A 22,278-nucleotide genomic window follows, 5' to 3' on the forward strand; every position below is an offset into this window, starting at 1 on the left:
AGAACACTTAGAAGGTGCAACAGGTCACTAAAGAGGCAGCTTACACCATGCCTGTCTGCCCCATTTTGGGGTATTGCTGTGTGGTGTGGGACCCGAATCAAGTGGGACTGATGGATGACATCGAAGAAGTACACATAAGGGCAGGTAGTTTTGTATTAATTATGAAATAGAGGAGATAGTGCCACAGACATAATACGTGAACTGGAGTGGCAATCATTAAAACAAAGGCATTTTTCATTGCAATGGGATCTTCTCATGAATTTTCAGTCACCAATCCACCGATTGCAAAAACATTCTGTTGGCAGCCACCTAAATATGGAGAAATGATCATCACAATAAAATAAGAGTGGTACAGTTGAGAGACAGCTTGAAGGTGTTTCATTGAACCCTCTGCCAGGCACTTTATTGTGAATAGCAGAGTAATCACATATACGTAGATGTAGTTGTAATGGAACCCGCAATTGGAAGATTGTCACTTGATAAATTATCCCTTAGTAAAAGGGCATTACAACACCTTCTGATAGTTTCATGATCACATTCTTTAAATATATGGAAGCTGTGCAGCACTGTTTGCAGAAAATATGAAGGTAAACAAGTGCGTGCGCTCTCTCTCTCTCTCTCTCTCTCTCTCTCTCTCTCTCTCTCTCTCTCTCTCACACACACACATACACACACACACACACACACACACACACACACACACACACACACAAATGCAACTTGCACACAGACCACTCTCTCTGCCTTTCTCACAATATTATCTTATTACTATAGTACATAAGAAATATATATAAAATATAAAGTCTAATGACAAACAATTCTGCGTGGTGGAACAAAACTAGGTCAGAGGAATTTATTTTTTCTGTCAAATTTATCCAATGTATAAAATCCTCATAATGTCTGTATGATATCTGAATAATTTTGCCTGTGATTTATATAAAATACAAGGGTCATTTCAAAATTGCTGCACATTGTGCTTGTGTGACCATTACAGTAGTGTGATCAAGATAGGAGTTCCTGTTAGCCCTGAATGAGACTTTAGGTAATGACAGTTGTATATGTGGTGTCTTGTTTGCAAGACTATGTAGTGGGTAATTCAATTTTAAACTGGAAGCTGAAACTGATGCAGGTCAGCTTACAAGTGTTTACTAGTGTTCTTACATGAAAAATTGGATCCGTACTTGGAAAGAACCCAATGGAAATTTACAAAACTTTGAGAGAAGTGTGTGAGAATAGTGTAATGGATTGTAGCACAGTATCATGGTAGTCTGCTCATTACCATAAAGGTTGTGTCAGCACTGAGGACAACTCAAAAAGTAGCAGGCCATCAACTGAACCAACTACAACTCTCAGTTTATTTTTAATGACATATTGAGAGAGGATCGACAAAAAACATGAGAAAAAACTGCATATGTGGCCTGAATGTTTGTCTCTTCAGTTTAAAGAATCATAACTGCAAAGTTAAAGGTGGGAAAAGTTTCTTCCAGATGAGTTCCACATGATCTGAGTGATCTGAGTAAAGAGCAGAAAGAATCACAGAATGGCTTCAATGTTATCGAACAGGAGGAGAACAGTTTCTGAAAAGAATTAGTAAGCTTGATGAAACCTCAATATGAGATTTTGATCCAGATCTGAAGTCTCAGTCATTACAATGTAAGAGTTCTGACTCTTCATGCCCAAAAAATTTCATCCTCCAACAATCGAAAGTAAAACCAATGATTATCTTTGTGTGACACGAATGGAGTCATAGCTACAAACAGCATGCCCAAGGGATGTCTATAACAGCTGCCTGCTACAAACTGTTTTTGCAAAATCTTTTGCGCCTGAAAATTCGTCAAAGGAAGTATGACATGCTTGCAGCTGGTGTCCTCATTTTGCATAATAATGACAGACTGCATACTGCCCTACCAGTGAAAGAAACACTTGACAAAGATATATGGGAAATACTTCCCCACCAACCATACTGCCCTGATATGAGCTCCCTAAACTTTGATTTGCTTCCCAGTTGGCTACAACTGATTAAGCTTTCAGTCAGGTGACCCGAGTAATCAGACAGCTCAACAATGAAGGTGCTCTATCTGGAATATACAAGTTGCTGAAACATTGGGAAGCTGTCATAAGCAAGAATGGAGATTATATTAAATACCTGTAAAGGTATATTTTAAAATAAATTATTTTCTTCAATTCTATTTTACAGTTCAGAGGACTTTTGAAAAGACCCTTGTACGACAATAAGCGAGACAACAGGTTTTCTTTCCATAAACATTATAACAGATGAGGAAGTACAGAAACAATGGGGAGGACGGATGGGGTAAGGATGGAAAATTAGCTGTTACAGGAAAGACAGATCAAGGTCTGCCTGAAAGTTGAAGCCAAGATTGTAAAGTCCAAGTCCGGGTAGGCACCAATGTGTGTGTGTGTGTGTGTGTGTGTGTGTGTGTGTGTGTGTGTGTGTGTGTGTGTGTGTGATTTAATCAAGTAAATTTCTATATTAATACGAGAGAAGTAAAGTTGCTACTCACCATATAGCAGAGATGCTGAGCTGCGATAGGCACAGCAAAAAGATTCACACAATCATAGCTTTCGTCCATTAAGGCCTTTGTCAACAGTAGACACACATAAACACACGCACACACACACTCACGCAAGCGCAACTTGCACACACATCTGCAGTCTCAGAGAGCTGAAACTACACTGCGAGCAGCAGCACCAGTGCATAATGGGAGTGGCTGCTGGGAGGGGGTAAAGAGGAGGCTGGGGCGGGGAGGGGGAGGGGTAGTATGGTGGGAGTGGCGGAGAGTGAAGTGTTGCAGTTCAGATGGACGGTATGAAAGAAGGTGCGGAGGGGGGAGGGGTTAAGTAACGGAAAGGAGAGAAACAAAAATAAAAATAAAAGAAATTAAAAGACTGGGTGTGGTGGTGAAATGAAGGCTGTGTAGTGCTGGAATGGGAACAGGGAGGGGGCCGGGTGGGTGAGGACAGTGACTAACAAAGGTTGAGGCCAGGAGGGTTATGGGAACATAGGCTGTATTGCAGGGAAAGTTCCCAACTGCGCAATTCAGAAAAGCTGGTGTTGGTGGGAAGGATCCATATGGCACAGGCTGTGAAGCAGTCATTGAGATGAGGGGTATCATGTTTGGCAGCGTGTTCAGCTACAAGGTGGTCCACTTGTTTTGTGGCCACAGTTAGTCAGTGGCCGTTCATGGGGACAGACAGCTTGTTGGTTGTCATGCCTACGTAGAATGCAGCACAGTGGTTCCAGCTTAGCTTGTAGATCACATAACTGGTTTCACAGGCAGTCCAGCCTTTGATGTGTGGTGACCGCACTGGAGTATGTGGCGGTAGGAGGACGTATGGGACAGGTCTTGGATCTAGGTCTATTACAGGGGTATGAGCCATGAGGTAAGGGATTGGGAGCAGGGGTTGTGTAAGGATGGACGAGTATATTGTGTAGGTTCGGTGGACGGCAGAATACCATGGTAGGAGGGCTGGGAGGGATAGTGGGTAGGACATTTCTCATTTCAGGGTACAACGAGAGGTAATCAAAACCCTGGTGGAGAATGTAATTCAGTTGCTCCAGTCCTGGATGCTACTGAGTTATGAGGGGAATACTCCTCTGAGGCCAGCCTGTGGGACTGTGGGAGGTGGTGGGAGACTGGAAAGGTAAGGCATGGGAGATTTGTTTTTGTACAAGGATGGGAGGATAATTACGATCAGTGAAGGCTTCAGTGAGACCCTCGGTATATTTAGAGAGGGACTGCTCATCACTGCAGATGCGACAACCACGGAAGGCTAGACTGTACGGAAGGGGCTTCTCGGTATGAATTGGGTGGTAGCTGTCGAAGTGGAGGTATTGCTGGTGGTTAGTAGGTTTGATATGGACGGAGGTACTGATGTAGCCATCTCTGAGGTGGAGGTCAACATCTAGGAAGGTGGCTTGTTGGGTTGAGTAGGACCAGGTGAAGCAAATGAGGGAGAAGTTGTTGAGGTTCTGGAGGAATGTGAATAACGTGTCTTCACCTTCAATCCAGATAGCAAAGATGTCATCAATGAATCATCAGCTCTCTGAGACTGCACATGTGTGTGCAAGTTGTGCTTGTGTGTGTGTGTGTGTGTGTGTGTGTGTGTGTGTGTGTGTGTGTGTGTGTGTGGGTGGGTGTACTGCTGACAAAGGCCTTAATGTCCGAAAGCAATGATTGTGTGCATCTTTTTATTGTGCCTATTGTGGCTCAGCGTCTCTGCAATATGGTGAGTAGCAACTTTCCTTCTCTCGTATTGTTACATTCCATCCTGGATTTTCCATTGTTTGAAATTTCTATATTATTATGCAAAAAGTACCTGCAAACTTGAATTAATGGTGTAATTACCTATGAATGTCTTTAAAAAGGAGTGGATGTTAAAAACTAGAGGAGAAGGACGGGGGCGGGGGGCGTAATATCTTTCAGCCAAACAGACCTTCATCAGAATTAAAAACATGCGCACGTGTGCGTGCTCCCACATTCACTCACTCACTCACTCACTCACTCACTCACACACACACACACACACACACACACTCAGTCTCTGGCTGTGAAGGCCAAACTACCTGGCCTTGGCAGCCACAGATTTGGCTCGTGTGTGTGTGTGTGTGTGTGTGTGTGTGTGCGCGCGCACGCGCGCGCGTACTTCTTCGTCTCTTTCCAGTTTGGGCAAAAGCTTTGACAGTCTTTTGTTGTGCCTATCTGTGACTCAGCATCTGCAGTATATGGTGAGTGCAACTATCCTTTTCATAATACTGTCAAGTATCAATTGTAATATGCAGAGGTGATTAATCTGATGTGAAGTAAAGTACAACACTGAAAACCTGAGAACTGGCACTGATTAGTGCATCAGTAACACAATGAGATATGAAAGATGACATCTAAACAGTCCGTACTTCCTGAAAACAATACACTGTTTACTTCTGTGCTATTTTATGTACAGACATCATAAATTTGTTATAATGTCTGTCCATAGGGATCACAATCAGTAGTAGTAGTAGTAGTAGTAATAGTAGTAGTGGACATTTGTTTAACCTAAGAAGTTGTAGCCAACTCTGCAGTCGGTCACTTGTTGCAACAACTTTTAACTTACAACTGGGGTGATGAATCTCTTGTGTACATCTGCTTTCGTAGCTATAAAGAGTGTACAAATGTAATTCAAACTGAGTGCCAAAATCACTTTTGTTTGCTTCAATTTTTCTCAACAAATGGAAATGGCCACTGACAAGAACAATGAGGAAAACTTCTGAGTGTTTTATCTGTATTTTCATAATTTATTGTAATATTTTGTGCGAGAACTGATAAGCAAATGAATGTACTGAAGATAAAACACAAGACTGTAAGGCTAATCAACACTTTTATCTTGAAGCCCCCTGTCTGTGGCAGCATAAGTTTTTATTTTTGTACCATGAAATATGAGGTGCCATGGTATTTTGTGAATCATGTATTATTGTACTGAAATTATGAGCTTTCAAGACACTTCTAAAACCAAAATAGATGTACGAATATTTTTTGAGAGTTTTTGCCTGCTACTATCCACCATTCAATCAAAACTGCAGTGTTCATAAAGAGTAATGAGCCACCTATTGCCAAAACAGTAAAGGGACTAGCTGCCAGGAAAGAGGTTTGACTGAACCAAAACTAATTTACAAGATTAATACGCTTTGTTTCCAAGAGTGTGTCTGGTGATATATACGACTTCATCCATCATCAGCTTAGTGACTATAGCCCTATGGTTTTTTTGTTGTGACTTCACCTTTAGTGATTTCGTATGTCCCCATAAAGGTAACTTAACTGGATTCCTGAGAACATGTTATTTACATCCCAAAGTGTGCTTTTTACCTTTACTTATATCTTAGTGAACAGGCAGTATTATGAGCTGGTAATATGAACACAAAAGTTATTTTTCAATAAATATGACAACAGGAAGTCCTGGGTACAGATAAATATTGGAGTGTTGAGCAACCAAAAGGCACATAAAACTAAACTGAAAATATTGTTATGTTTTTGGATAATGTCCTTCAGAGCAATCTAGTACACAGCTAAACTGTCCTGGCCACTGTCCGAAAGCTTCGCAACATTTTCAGTCTTCTTTATGTGGCTATTAATCACCTATCACCTAAGGCATATAGTCAATGTCACTTTAACACCGTCATGCTTAATTTTCAACAGCAGTGATAAGTTTCTTTTAGAAGAAGCTTCTTAGATTTAAAGGTTGTCCACTCCTCTCAATGCATGCTTCATCACACAAGGAGGCACCTCTGTGATATGTTTTCTACCACATACGTTATACATTACCATGAATCAATAAAGTGCTGGTTACCTTCATGTACATGTAGGATTGGCTGAAGTGTCTTTACTGTTGTGCTGCACAAGGTATTCAGTCACAGTCAGTCATCGGGTTGAAAAGGGAACATTTCCATATAATGATTTATTTAGCTATTATTTATATTTCTTCAGAATAAAGGAGTGTTTAAATGAAACTCAGCACTCTGAGTGACTTTGTATAGCATTTGGAAAATAATCTCTTCCCGTTCATATAAAAAAGATGGGATGACACCTCCTCTAACAGATGAGAAGTACCTAACTGTTGATTTCAAACTAAGCACACTATGCTTACAGAGAATGATTTACAAGAAGAGCACTTGCACATAACAGCAAATTCAGATTACTCTTGGGGTAAAAGTGGGAGTTATCACTGAAGATTTCATGCAAGAGTCTTGATATCAGAAAGGACTCGTTCCACATCATTATGATCTGACATGTTAAATGATCCTTGGAACATGTAACTAAATAAAAGGTTGGAAATTGGTCCACACCAGTTATCTTAACTCGGTATCCGGGGGCTTGCCAGCTGGATCTCTGTTATGATTTGCAATACAGGTTTAATTTTGACATATAAAATTTTATATTAAACATTTTAGCTGGTGGTGAAATACGGTATATCATTTTATCAAACAACAGAAAATCCAGGATGGAATAATGACAAATTAGGGAAAGGATAGAGTGCCACTCACGATGAAGGGTTTCTTCTGAAACAGACATATCACACACACACACACACATGACCACTGTCTCTGGTTGCCGAGGCCAGACTGCAAGCAACTGTGCATGATGGGAGAAGCAATCTGGATGGAATCGGTAAGGAGGAGGCTGGGGGCGGGAAGGGGTAGGCAGAGAGAGTACGAGTAGAAAGCTGTACAGTGTTGGAGTGGGAACACGAAAAGGGACAGATGGGTGAAGGACAATGACTAATGTAGGTTGATGTCTGGAGGTTTACAGAAACGAGGGATACATTGGAGAGAGTGTTCTCATCTGCACAATTGAGAAAATCTGATGTTGGTAGGAAACAATTGCACAGGTGGGATCTCCTTGCTCACAGCTGCAATTGGCGCTGACTTCGGTCGTGCAGCTTGAGGCTGTTGCCAATGGGCACCACTGTGGGGAGCCGGACTCGGGTATCATGGGGATGTCAACCTCATCCCGTCTGTCCCCAGATCGGTCTGCCGCTGTGGTTGCCCCGGTTGCTGCCCGCAGTGGGGCTGAGCCCTCGCCTGTGGTTGATTGGGAGGTCGTTCCAAGGCGTGGCAGGCAGCGAAAGGCGTCCCCAGAGGCTGATCAGAAAGCCTCCCCGGTGCGTCTGACAAACCGGTTTCAGGCACTGTCTCTGGCTGAGCCAGATGCAGCTGCCTGCCCTGTTTCAGAGGATCATTCTCAGCCTTCAAGGTCCGGGCAATCGCAGAGGTTGGGCTTACTGGTAGTTGGGAGCTCCAATGTTAGGCGCGTAATGGGGCCCCTTAGGGATATGGCAGCTAAGGAGGGGAAGAAATCCAGTGTGCACTCCGTGTGCATTCCGGGAGGAGTCATTCCTGATGTGGAAAGGGTCCTTCCGGATGCCATGAAGAGCACAGGGTGCAGCCAGCTGCAGGTGGTGGCACATGTCGGCACTAATGACGTGTGTCGCTTTGGATCTGAGGAAATTCTCTCTGGATTCCAGCGGCTATCTGATTTGGTGAAGGCTGCCGGTCTTGCTTACGAGATGAAGGCAGAGCTCACCATCTGCAGCATCGTTGACAGAACCGACTGCGGACCTTTGGTGCAGAGCCGGGTGGAGGGTCTGAATCAGAGGCTCAGACGGTTTTGCGACCGTATTGGCTGCAGATTCCTTGACTTGCGCCATAGGGTGGTGGGGTTTCGGGTTCCGCTGAATAGGTCAGGAGTTCACTACACTCAGCTGGCGGCTACACGGGTAGCAGAGGCTGTGTGGCGTGGACTGGGCGGTTTTTTAGGTTAGAAGGCCTCGGGAAAGTGCGGGATGGGCTGCAATATCAAAGGGTGCTTGGCAATTACAGGACGTGCTTGGATCAAGGAACAGTCGGAATTATAGTTGTAAACTGTTGTAGTTGCGCTGGAAAAGTCCCTGAGCTTCAAGCGCTAATAGAAAGCACAGAAGCTGATATCGTTATAGGTACAGAAAGCTGGCTAAAGCCTGAAATAAGTTCTGCAGAAATTTTTACGAAGTCTCAGACGGTGTTCAGGAAAGATAGATCAGGCAGAATTGGTGGTGGAGTGTTGGTGTCTGTCAGTAGTGGTTTATCTTGTAGTGAAGTCGAAGTAGATACTCCGTGCGAATTGGTGTGGGTGGAGGTTATACTTAACAGCCGAATTAAGTTAATAATTGGCTCCTTCTACCGACCCCCAGACTCCGATGATACAGTTGCGGAACACTTCAGAGAAAGTTTGAGTCTCGTAACAAATAAATACCCCACTCATACGGTTATAGTTGGTGGGGACTTCAACCTACCCTCGGTATGTTGGCAAAAATACTCGTTCAAAACCGGTGGTAGGCAGAAAACGTCTTCCGAGATTGTCCTAAATGCATTCTCCGAAAATTATTTAGAGCAGTTAGTCCACGAACCCACGCGAATTGTAAATGGTTGCGAAAACACACTTGACCTCTTGGCCACAAACAATCCAGAGCTGATAGAGAGCATCATGACTGATACAGGGATTAGTGATCACAAGGTCATTGTAGCTAGGCTCAATACCATTTCTTCCAAATCCATCAGAAACAAACGCAAAATAATTTTATTTAAAAAAGCGGATAAAGTGCCACTAGAAGCCTTCCTAAAAGACAATTTCCGTTCCTTCCGAACTGACTATGCGAATGTAGACGAGATGTGGCTCAAATTCAAAGATATAGTAGCAACAGCAATTGAGATATTCATACCTCATAAATTGGTAAGAGATGGAACGGATCCCCCGTGGTACACAAAAAAGGTCCGAACGCTGTTGCAGAGGCAACGGAAAAAGCATGCGAAGTTCAGAAGAATGCGAAATCCTGAAGATGGGCTAAAATTTACAGACGCACGAAATTTGGCACGTACTTCGATGCGAGATGCCTTTAATAGGTTCCACAACGAAACATTGTCTCGAAATTTGGTAGAAAATCCGAAGAAATTCTGGTCGTATGTAAAGTACACAAGCGGCAAGACGCAGTCAATACCTTCGCTGCGCAGTGCCGATGGTACTGTTATCGACGACTGTGCCGCTAAAGCGGAGTTATTGAACGCAGTTTTCCGAAATTCCTTCACCAGGGAAGACGAATGGAATATTCCAGAATTTGAAACACGAACATCTGCTAGCATGAGTTTCTTAGAAGTAGATACCTTAGGGGTTGCGAAGCAACTCAAATCGCTTGATACGGGCAAGTCTTCAGGTCCAGATTGTATACCGATTAGGTTCCTTTCAGATTACGCTGATACTATAGCTCCCTGCTTAGCACTCATATACAACCGCTCGCTCACCGATAGATCTGTACCTACAGATTGGAAAATTGCGCAGGTCGCACCAGTGTTCAAGAAGGGTAGAAGGAGTAATCCATTTAACTACAGACCTATATCATTGACGTCGGTTTGCAGTAGGGTTTTGGAGCATATACTGTATTCAAACATTATGAATCACCTCGAAGGGAACGATCTATTGACACGTAATCAGCATGGCTTCAGAAAACATCGCTCTTGTGCAATGCAGCTAGCTCTTTATTCGCACGAAGTAATGGCCGCTATCGACAGGGGATCTCAAGTTGATTCCGTATTTCTAGATTTCCGGAAAGCTTTTGACACCGTTCCTCACAAGCGACTTCTAATCAAGCTGCGGAGCTATGGGGTATCGTCTCAGTTGTGCGACTGGATTCGTGATTTCCTGTCAGGAAGGTCGCAGTTCGTAGTAATAGACGGCAAATCATCGAGTAAAACTGAAGTGATATCAGGTGTTCCCCAGGGAAGCGTCCTGGGACCTCTACTGTTCCTGATCTATATAAATGACCTGGGTGACAATCTGAGCAGTTCTCTTAGGTTGTTCGCAGATGATGCTGTAATTTACCGTCTAGTAAGGTCATCCGAAGACCAGTATCAGCTGCAAAGCGATTTAGAAAAGATTGCTGTATGGTGTGTCAGGTGGCAGTTGACGCTAAATAACGAAAAGTGTGAGATGATCCACATGAGTTCCAAAAGAAATCCGTTGGAATTCGATTACTCGATAAATAGTACAATTCTCAAGGCTGTCAATTCAACTAAGTACCTGGGTGTTAAAATTACGAACAACTTCAGTTGGAAGGACCACATAGATAATATTGTCGGGAAGGCGAGCCAAAGGTTGCGTTTCATTGGCAGGACACTTAGAAGATGCAACAAGTCCACTAAAGAGACAGCTTACACTACACTCGTTCGTCCTCTGTTAGAATATTGCTGCGCGGTGTGGGATCCTTACCAGGTGGGATTGACGGAGGACATCGAGAGGGTGCAAAGAAGGGCAGCTCGTTTTGTATTATCGCGTTATAGGGGAGAGAGTGTGGCAGATATGATACACGAGTTGGGATGGAAGTCATTACAGCATAGACGTTTTTCGTCGCAGCGAGACCTTTTTACGAAATTTCAGTCACCAACTTTCTCTTCCGAATGCGAAAATATTTTGTTGAGCCCAACCTACATAGGTAGGAATGATCATCAAAATAAAATAAGAGAAATCAGAGCTCGAACAGAAAGGTTTAGGTGTTCGTTTTTCCCGCTCGCTGTTCGGGAGTGGAATAGTAGAGAGATAGTATGATTGTGGTTCGATGAACCCTCTGCCAAGCACTTAAATGTGAATTGCAGAGTAGTCATGTAGATGTAGATGTAGATGTAGATGTAGATATCCCACATTCCCATAACCTTCCAAGTCTCAACCTCTGTCAGTCATTGTTCTTCACCCACCCGTCCCCTTCCTTATTCTCATTGCAGTACTACACAGCCTTCTATTCCCCAAGTACACCCATAGTGTTTTTACTTCTCTCCTTTTCTACTCACCCCTCCCTCCCATCCTTTCTGCCCTCCGTCTAACCTCCCTCTGGGATTGGGCTGCATGGAAGTTGAATCCCTGCCAGAGAAAATGGACCTTGATGGATTAAAGAGCAGTTTTGCTGCAGAGTTGCAGTTGCCTAGTGAGTGACCCACAATTTTGCCACATGAATACATTGGCCAAAAATGCCCCTCATGACCAGCATAAACACCGCCACACTATGACCACTCAGTCCATCGTGTATTTCATCTGATAGTGTCCATTACTATATCCACCGTACTACTGATTGCTTACTGCCAGTTTCGCTTTGGCATTGGTTTTCCTCTTTGGTCCTGATATGGATTGTGGTTCATACTTGACCTCTTGATAGCACTGCGTTGGAAGTTCATTATTGCACAGGTTGCTATTGACTTGCTCTTGTTGTGTTCGGTCCGCCTTTTGGCCAGCCATTTTGCTTGACTCTGGCATGGGTTTGAGTCCCTTTCGCAGTTGGTCTTCCTGCCTTGTGTCATCATTTCTCTCTGTTTTTCTGATGTGCACTCTGGTACACAGCTACTTGTGGATATAGCACTCCAGACTGCAACTAGCTGCCCTACCCTCTCTCAACCCTGTCCCTGTATGCTTCCTCAAACAGCACTTTACCATCTCTCACCTGTATACTGTTCTTCCTCCCCATCCTCACCCAAGCCTACTCCTTATCCCCACCATCCAGTCTACTTCTCCCATTACACACAATTCCTTGCAGTCTGGCTTCAGCACCCAGAGACAGTGGTCATGTGTGTGAAAGCTGTGCGTGTGTGTGTGTGTGTGTGTGTGTGTGTGTGTGTGTGTGTGTGTTGTCTATTTCATGAGAAGGCCTTCTGGCTGAAAGCTTACATGTCTTTTTGTTGTGCCTATCTGTGACTCAAAATCTCCACTATACGATGAGTAGCAATTTATCCTTCTTATAGTATACCAGCCTATTCCAGGCACAGAGCAGCAGTCATGTTTTTTGGATCTTTTCTGATACTTCTTGGAAGGATATCATATTTCACTTGTGGTTGCAGAAGTTTTAATTTTGTTATTACAATTTCAGGTTTATGTTACTGTCAAGTAACTATATTGTGGCAGATGTGTAAGTAATGGTATGGCCTCAATTATATACGACTGACAATGGCTTAATGCTGAAATTGCTATGGCAAAATAAAAAACCTCTACAACCATAAGTGGAATATGATATTCTTTCAACAATTCATAAAGGCTGAGGACTCATTTTACATGAAGTTTTCTGGAGATATTTGTTAAATAAAAATAAACATTAAATGCTGCTGTCTGCCTTTCTAACCTAAACAAATTCAGGAAAGGTAGCCAAAAACGGTCTTGCATGGGATCCTGTTCCACAGCTCATGTAAATACCAAAATACAAGCATGTCTTGAAAAGTTCAAAATTCAGGTATCTTGATACTATAATTATCTTAAATCTCATAAGGGTACCACACAATTTCCTCTTCTAAATAAAACAGAAATTATCTGCCGAGATTATTTTGAGACCACTACTAGTTACACCTGTCTATGATGTACACCTAAACATTTTCTAGGAGACACGTATTTGACTCTCCAGTAATCCGATATGGCACATGAACTACAGACAACATTAACATGTACTCTTGGGAGGCAAAGTTTTTAGAAAATGAAGAATCTGAAGTTCTTTGTCAAAGGTTTCAAGTCGACCAATGTATACACCTCAAAGCCCATTGGTAGCAAAAATCAATACTTTTTCAAATACTGGAAATGAAACCCACTCATTTGACAGTTGCACACTGAATTTTCCCTTTGTTGCTAAAAATGACATGTACCTAAAGTAATGAGATAATCGTCTCTGAATTTTCTTCCGTTTCTCCATCTTCATTACTACAACAGTATATGAGTACGTTAATAGCCAGTGGAAAAATACTCCTATTGCAGCACAAAAAAGGTAAATACACTCCTGTTTAAAAGACTGATTGGAAAGTGGGGTACCAGCTGCCTCATCCTACCTTCCTTAGCACCTTTAAAAATTTTCCCAAAAAAATCTGGTACATAAACATATTCATACTCTTTTTAACAAGCAACTCTCCACTCACTCCCACAAGCCCCCTAACTATAACTATCTCTCATCCACTAGTTCAGCACTCTGTAACTCATACCCATCCACTTCCACATGCTCATTCTCACTCATTAACTCAGTCCAAGTCATTCTCTCTTTGAATCTCTCTCACTGTAACTGTCTCCTATCTCACACCACTGCCTTCTTCATTCCATCCTTGTATTACTGCCTCCTCTCATAGTCACTGTCTCCTCCTTGCTCTCTCTTACTGCTTCAGTCTCATTCATTCATTCCTACTGCTGCTGTCTCTTCTCACTCTCATCCCTCATTTCACTAGCTCTCAACCACTTCCACTTTCTACATCTCTTTATGCCTGTTTGACTGGTGTTCCCTCCTTTACTCTTTCTCCTCTATGTCTCCTTCCACTGCCACTGTGTCCCTCTCTTCCTCTCACACTGTCATTGTCTCCTTCACTCTTTCTATACCACAATCACTGTCTACTATCTTCCAATATTTATTACTTTTCTGTGTATCTCCCACTGCTGCTGTCTGCTCCTCTATCAGCAAAAAAAGTGTGAATATGGTCACATTCCAAAATTTTTGGTAAATTTTTAAAGATGCTAAAGAAGATAGAGTGATGCAGTTGGTATCCAACTTTTCATGGTATCCCACTTTTCAGTCAGAGTCTTTTAAACTGGGGCTCCAATAGGAGCATTTTTCCATTTTTCCCTTGTTTTCCCTGTCACAGCAGCGCATGTCACTCATATGAAGAGAACTTTATGGGTCAGTAAAAGTTTGATAGTTTACTTATGCCAAATTGAAATAATGCAAAACTATCTCAGACCAAATTTTATGCGCACAAAAATTTTTCATGTCCTTCAGTACTACAACATGGGGTACACAGAATCCTTCTGATGATAAAAGAGACACTTTACAGCACACTGCTCCATGTTACGCCACTTTTAAATTACATTTTCACACCACACTGGATTTTATGTGCATTTATGTGTACAGGTAGAGTAATGCTGAAGCTCTGTATCTTGGAAATGGGTGGCTATAACAAGAAAATTTTTAAAAATTGTTTGAGATTGGGATCTTAAGAACACATTGTAAAAATTCCACCCATGGTGCATAGCCACCTTGGAATCTGTGGCTCAGTTTTGGTACTCAAAACCCATGTTTTTGGAGCATTTCTCAATAATGGATGAAGATTTTTGAAAATGGGAAGATCAAACTTCTAGATGAATGGCTAGAGCACATAACATTAAAATCTGAGCAATTTGCTGTGATTTATTTTTATTTAGTACACATGTAAGGTAAATTTCAACCTCTGTATTATGAAATTGCATAGGTTGTCCAAGATCAGGATCTTAGGAATATATTTCAAAAATTTCAGCCATTTACTGTGCATAGCCATCTAGGCAAGTGTGGCTTGGTTTTGGTATGAGAAAATGGCAAAAAAAAATCCCTATTTTGCGGTTTTTGTAAGGAATCGCCCATGAACTAATGGTGCTCTCATAAGCCCCTTAAGCCTCACTGCATACCACGTCAAATGCAAAAATAACCAACCAATCTACTGCATTTGCCCAAGCAGAAGGAAGTGTGTAATATTCATGCTTTGGCCTATACTGCTGCAGGATAGTGACACTAACACAAACCTTGTTAGGTATACAAAACACTCGACCGTACCTCTCTATCACCAACAGAACCTGAGGTATAGGCCCCGAAAGAATCCAATTTTCATGTGAGGCATTCCGAAACATACTAGACAGCACATGCGATTGTGTGTACTGATTCTTTGTGAAACCTGTATCTCAATGAATAGTCATCACAATACTAATCTAAATAAATTGTTGATATCACTTGGCTATCACTCTGTAGTAAATAAATTTGCACATGCACAAAAATTTACAATATCACAATATTTGGTACTAAAACGTTTCAATATATAGTCATCATAATACTAATCTATATAAATTGTTGATATCACTTGGCTGTCACTCTGTAGTAAATAAATTCATACATGCACAAAAATTTACAAAATCACAGTATTTGGTACTAAAATGTTTCAAATTAATGCTTTTCATCAGAATTGCGTAATTCACTTATTATTTTGCAGAATTAAAGAATGATTGTTGTACCCAGCACATTTAGGGAAAAACATGCAAAGATAATACAGGCAATAAGAATAACTGACACTGTGATTGCATCTGTGTCTCATGGACAGAAAGATTTTCTTCCAGGAACACTGATGTACTAATAAATGATCACAATTATTGAACTAACAGATGTTTACAATGGAATGCAAGTACAATGCAACAAATCTTTTTTCATCCTTTGCTTGACTTCTATCCTACTTAGAAAAGGGGCGTCAAGAAGTAATGCAACACTTTTTTTTTCTTCGCCAATTTCAGTTGCAAAAATGCGGAATTTCTTTTGGGACATCATTAAATATTCCTGCTTCAACCTTAAGAGTTTCACAAAGTTCTGATAGGTAGTTGCCCAATACATAGCCTTCAAAATGGCATCTGTGATGGGAGTGCATTCCAAACAAAAACCTGTCATTGAGTTTCTTTTGGCAGAAAACCAGAGCATCACACATATTCGTAAGCACTTGCAAGATTTCTACAGAGACCTGTCAGTGATCAAGATCACACTGAATCTTTGGGTGAGGCATCTGTCATCATCGCAACAAGATCATGCATATCTGTCCAATCGCTCATGTACTGGACCGCCACACACAGCTGTGACTATTACAATGTTGAAACTTGTGGACACTCTCATTTGAGGTGATCAATGGGTCACAGTCAAACACCTTGCTGAACAACTGGATGTCTCTGTTGGTATTGCTGACACACACACAGGGTACTCAAAGATGTGTGCCCACTGGGTTCATTGCCACCTAGTAGAGTAGAAAGAGCAAGTAAGGAACATCTGTGCGGAGTTGCTCGCATGTTACAAGGCTGATCATCACCTTTTTTGTCAAACTTCATCAAAGGTGATGAAACATGGGTTGGTCACTTCAAACCAGGAACAAAATGTCAATCTATGGACTAGTACAACAACACCACCTCTCCTCTAAGGAAAAAATTTAAAGCTGCAACCTCAGTCAGTAAAGTCATGGTGACTGTCTTTTGGGACTTTGAAGGGGTTATTCTGTTTGATGTCTTTGTTCATGGTGCAATGATCAACTCTGAAGTGCACTGTGCTACCCTCAGAAATTGAAGAAACAACTTCAGCGTGTTCATTACCACAAAAATACAATTGAACTTCTCCTTCTCCATGACAATGTAAGGCCTCACACTGGTCTGTGCATCCAACAGGAGCTCACAAAACTTCATTGGACTGTTTTTCATCACCCAACTTCTGGCTTCCATCTGTTTGGCCCATGAAGGATGTACTCCACGGGAAGCAATATGTGAATGATTCAGCAAGACACTGGCTCCAATGTTGACCAACAGAATGGTACCATGCTGGCAAGCAGCACCTCCCAGTAAGGTGGCGCAAGACTGACACATTGAATGGAGATTACTATGAAAAACAGAGTTTTGTAGCACCAATAGTGAGAAATAACATGATGTATTGGAATCCTAAATAAAACCAACTCACTTTGCATTACTTACTGAATGCCTCTCGTATGTTATAGATGAAAAATAAACAATAACTATCCTCTTTCCTAAATTTTTTGGTATATCTACACTTTTTGTTTTTTCTGTACTCTGAAAATCTGATATCCCCTGAATTTAGAGTCAATGTATGATGCCCTAATAAGCTGAAACTATGATAGCAAACAATTAAAATATTCATGGTAGCCATAATGACTATTCTTGGGAATATTGATAAGTGAAATCAGTGGGAAACTTAATAATAAAACCGTTCTACTATCTTTTAAGTAGTGCTTTTACTGAATGTTTCACAGTTACAGCTTCAATTGAAACATTGGTGAAGAATCTGTGACTTTCAAATGTACATTTCTGAAATAAAAAACACTATTGAGAAGACAGTAGATGTATTTATTATCAAGTTTTCCAATAAGAACTTTATCTAACATTTCCACAACTATAGGTTTAACCTTTTTTATAGCATTTCTTCGCCCTGATGTAGCAACAGCTGTGAAGTTTTCAGAAAGAAACTTGTTAAGGTGGTGAGGTTATTAGAGACAGAGCACAAGGAAAAATTGGGCAAGAGCAGCACACGAGATTGGCCATGATGATTTCAAAGAAAACAGCTTGGCATTCACCTTAAGTTACTAGCTGAAAGCAAGGAAAACCTAAATATGAATGGCGGGAAGTCTGCTCCTCCCACACATGAATGAAGGACCTCCAAATCTGCAACACATCACTCTGTTATAATTTTTAGCATCATCCCTCAGTTACAACATTCAGCAGTGACACAACATACTAAGCACTGTTTCAAATTTTAATCCTCACTTAGCTACAAAAATTAAGTGATAGGAGCACACATTACGTAAATGTCACATTTTTCACAGGCTAATAAGTGAAAAGCTACTACTATCAACCACCATCTACAAATAAATTTAAAGAAATTATGCTATGGAAAAAGGAAATACAAAATAAGCTACCTGCAGTTGACTATTTTTATCGATAAGCTCTTCATATACATCAATAAACAAAATAATTTCTGGATTATTGTTTAAATAAACATTACTCTCATAACCATAACAAATAACAGCCTTACATGTGTATGGAGTGCAACTGATGCTCTCCCAGCATATTGTGCCATACGGTTCCGATAATTCAAATTGTTACAAAGCTCCTGAGATTTCTTTTTATCAAGGAGATCTGGATAAGTTGAATCTGCTCCAATGCAAACAGCCAGAAGTCGGTGCACAATTATATCTGCATACCTAAAGAAAGTAAACACATACATACAAAATCATGATACAGAATAAATCAAAAAAATCAAATTATTGTACATAGACATACATTTATTTTAGGCTGACACTCAATACCTAAAATTAAAACACAATTAAAAATGTATAAGGTAATAACTCACAGGCCTTACCACACCTTGATGCAAAAGATTACTCTACTAAGAACTTGAGGGGAGTGGTGAGGCAATGCCTGCAGTTATCTGGACTAAATGTGGTTACCTAGTCACACAAAGACTGAATGCTACATGATAATACTGACTTTAGAGCTCTACTGGAACTGATCAGCACACAGCAGGCTCTGAGATTTTGAAGAATTTAGGGAGAGGCAGTACACACTGGAAATGCCTATGAAAACCTTTAACAACATATGCGGCTATGTGCACATCCTGTCAGCAGAGTCAGTCGATGTTGTGACTACCAGGAGAATCTCATTTGACAGTTGTGGGGGACATCGAGCCAGATGAGGTTTGCGGCAGTAGTGAGTAGCAGCTTTGAAGTGCAAAGTATGAGAAATCCTGAGTGCAGTTCAGCTAGCCAGAAACACAGACTACGTGGTGAGAAAAACCATTATTCGAGTTGACCAGGGAAGGCAATCGGCATGGTCGAACTACATGAATAAAGTAAATATGAAATAAGGTAAAAAGTAAACCAAACCAGTGACAGAAACCAGTCACATGGTTTTAAATATAAAAATTAGATGAGTATGTGAGTAAAGACATATTCTCACTACATGATTAGTTTACAAGTTTTTAAACATTAAATATTTTGGACATAAAATGAGCTATGAAAATCAATAACTCACTAACACCTTAAGTAATTCAGGTAAATGTAGTGTCAATGGATAGGACTCAGTGAGCACTATTGAACTGATCTAATAGATTTTCTGTGAATACTACTTATTTCAAATTACAGGCTGGAATGTATATTCTGAGTAAGAAAAAGTGAATTTTCTAGTAAATAAAACATAATAAAAGTAATGACAACATTAGTAAATACAGGTAATTAGAGATGTATGACTTTGATTAGTTCAATTATTTAACATTTACTATTGATTTAACAATGAAAATTAGCACCCATAAGAACAAAGCATGTACTTGTGAGAAAACAATTAAAGCTACACGAAAAGTACAAGCAGCATTGAAAAGCTGATGAAGTCTGTGTACTAAATTATGTGTAAAATGAATATATAGTATTTATAGTTTATATATGTTTTCAATAGGCTCAGAATTAATATTAGTCAGTTTTGTAATAAGTCTTAATTATCTTATTACATGTGAAGATAAACAACAACGAGGAAAGAACAGACTGCTAGCCACGACATAGAGGAGGTATTTGAGTCACAGATACGTACAATGAAAAAGAATGGTAAACTATTTGAGCTTCCAGACAAAGTCCTTGTGAAGCAAAGGGTGAGGAAGAGGCTTGGGACAGGGATAGCACGATAGGGGTGAGGGAAGCTGCTAGTACTGCCTATGGGAGCCTGCAAGGATGGTGGGGACAGGACAGAGCTGCTAGCGTAGTGTCACGAGGCTGTGGTGGGTGGGGGAGGGGAGGAGAGAAGTAGGCTATGTAGGTGAGTTAGCGGGATAGAAAATGTGTGTAGTAAGGGACTGGGAGCAGGGAAGGGGTAGGTAAGTGAAGGACGTAGACTAACAAAGTTTGAGGCCAGAGGGGTTATGAGAAAAAAGGATATGTTGTAGCAAGAGTTCCCACCTCTAAAATTCAGAAAAGCCTACTCCAGGGATTGTTGAACCAGAAAATAGTGAATGCGGGAACTCAAACAACATCAAATAAGGATTTGTGTATGTTTCTCAATACAGATTGAAAGAAAGTGGCTATGCAAAAGTAAAAGAAAGTTGTCACGAAGTGGCAACATTATCCCAAGAATGTAATCAATAGAGCATCTGTTCTATTACTCAGTGTTACGTAAAATTGCTGAAACTGCCAGACACACAATGCCACTGGTAGCTTTCATTCTCTCTCCTACATTCCTAACTGAGGAGTTAAACAGTCAGAGCAAGATATACGTAAACTGAAGTTGTCGGGTGTGTCATGAAGCATCCTGGGTACAATAAAGTTGGTAAGAGCAGTCTCCACAAAAACTAACAGTCTGGGTTTTAGGTCTGGTCCAAATTAAGTTTTACTGTGTGAGAATGTTTCAAAATAACACGCACAGCATTTCAGAGTGTCTAATCCATTTCTCCACTATACCCTCTCTTCCAGAAGTACTAGATCAGCAAGGTATAGAGCAAGGCTTCTGAGGAGTTTGGGAAGTAGGTGAGAAGTGTAGGCAGCCTGATGCCCTTAGATGGGCTGGGAAATATAAGTTTGAACAAAAGTGTGCCTATCAATAGCATATGATTTGGCAGTCCTCTGTAGTTTATAAAATGTAGAACTGATTATTTAACAAGTCCTAAATCATATGTGTTTGGAAATCACCCATTGTGTCAGTTGACCCTAAGTTTTACTTGTGTTCCCTTACAAAGATAAAGCAGTATTTTAGAGTGAACCATTTCAATACTAAATGCTTTGAAAATTCGAAGAATGAAATGGTTGTTAATAAAATGGTTCACCTCTACAGAGTAAAGTAAACTACACATGAATGAAAAGGAAATACATAGTGTAATCTGGTGCAATCTGTGAATTTTACACAGATTATTCTTTGACACATTATTATTTTGCAATGGGCTGGACAGCAATGCTTACAGGAAATTGCATTATTTTCTAATGAATACACTTTAAGCTTTATAAAATTTATTGAATGATACACCATTACGTCGTACAGTGCAAGAAATGAATATTATAGAAAGCTGCCTTATTTTTTACATAAATAATTATCATACTTTTACATAAGAAAGACTGTAACAATCCAACAATTACGTAAGACATACTGACATAAAAGAAAAGATTTCTGGATGTGAAATAAATCAGGCTTTCCAATTGGCATTTCTTCAATACAAAATACATTTGGTTTCCAAAAACATTACATATATTTTGTAAAATCTATTTGATTGGTGCAGATATTCATACAATTTTTAGGTGAAGTTCAAGAAGGAATGGCCTTCTGGATTACAAAATTTTTCATCATGTTTTCTTGATAATCACCACACACAATTATCAATTGCATACAATACAGTGGAACATTGTTTACACATACAAAGTGGGGCTGTAGGTCATCTGGGTTATATAAAATCTGGATAATCTGGAAAATTCGGGGAAAATAAAAAAAAGAAGTATATGGCAGGAGTTTAATGCCATAAACACTTAATTTATACTTATTTTCATGTAAAAACAAATTTAATATTATTTTCACATACATTCTGGCCCGTGTTTTGTACACTGAAATAATCAGCCAGTTTCCTTTAAGCCAGATTTGTATATCATTTATGTAGCATGATCATGCAGCCATTTCATTAGTATTTATTCAGCCATAGTTGTTTCTGTCCAGCATTCCAAATAAACCATAATTTTGGCCAGGTGCATTGTTGGATTTGAATCTATCATAATGTCTTCAGACTGAATGTCAACTTTGTCAATTAATTACACACCACTATCATCATTATCCAAGATAAAAAATAGTGACAATTTTGTCATCTGAAATCATATGACAGTAAGAATCATTGTCAGTTTGCAGCCAGTCTTTTACATCATTAACATCTACAACAGAGCACCCTGAAATGGCTGCAAATGCTTCAATAAACTCTGCTGAGGCAACATTGTCACCAGTTTCTTCACTCAATGTGCAAACTGTGGCAGTGAACACACAAAAGGATGGCCATAGATTTTCCAGTAGTTCCTGATTGTTCACTCGGCAAAATAATCAAATGCACTTGCAGTCATATAAATGATGTCCTTGACATTTATAGATTGCAAAGAGTTATCACACTATACCCCCCTCTTTTTCAGCAAGCTTACAAAGTAGTTGTCTTTTATACATATGCTTAATATTTTTCTGAACTCAC

General features: G+C 40.4%; 1 protein-coding gene across 1 annotated transcript in view; it reads right to left on the reverse strand.

Moving 5' to 3' along the window:
- The window catches only part of LOC126360237 (exosome complex exonuclease RRP44), a 167,841-nt gene that overhangs the window by 22,898 nt on the left and 122,665 nt on the right, over positions 1 to 22,278 (reverse strand). Inside the window, exon 15 of the mRNA XM_050007693.1 lies at positions 18,121 to 18,289. Within this exon, the coding sequence (XP_049863650.1) occupies positions 18,121 to 18,289 (169 nt within the window). The remainder of the gene's footprint in view (positions 1 to 18,120; positions 18,290 to 22,278) is intronic.

Source organism: Schistocerca gregaria, chromosome 1 (assembly GCF_023897955.1).
Source record: "Schistocerca gregaria isolate iqSchGreg1 chromosome 1, iqSchGreg1.2, whole genome shotgun sequence".
In the NCBI taxonomy this organism is placed as follows: domain Eukaryota; kingdom Metazoa; phylum Arthropoda; class Insecta; order Orthoptera; family Acrididae; genus Schistocerca; species Schistocerca gregaria.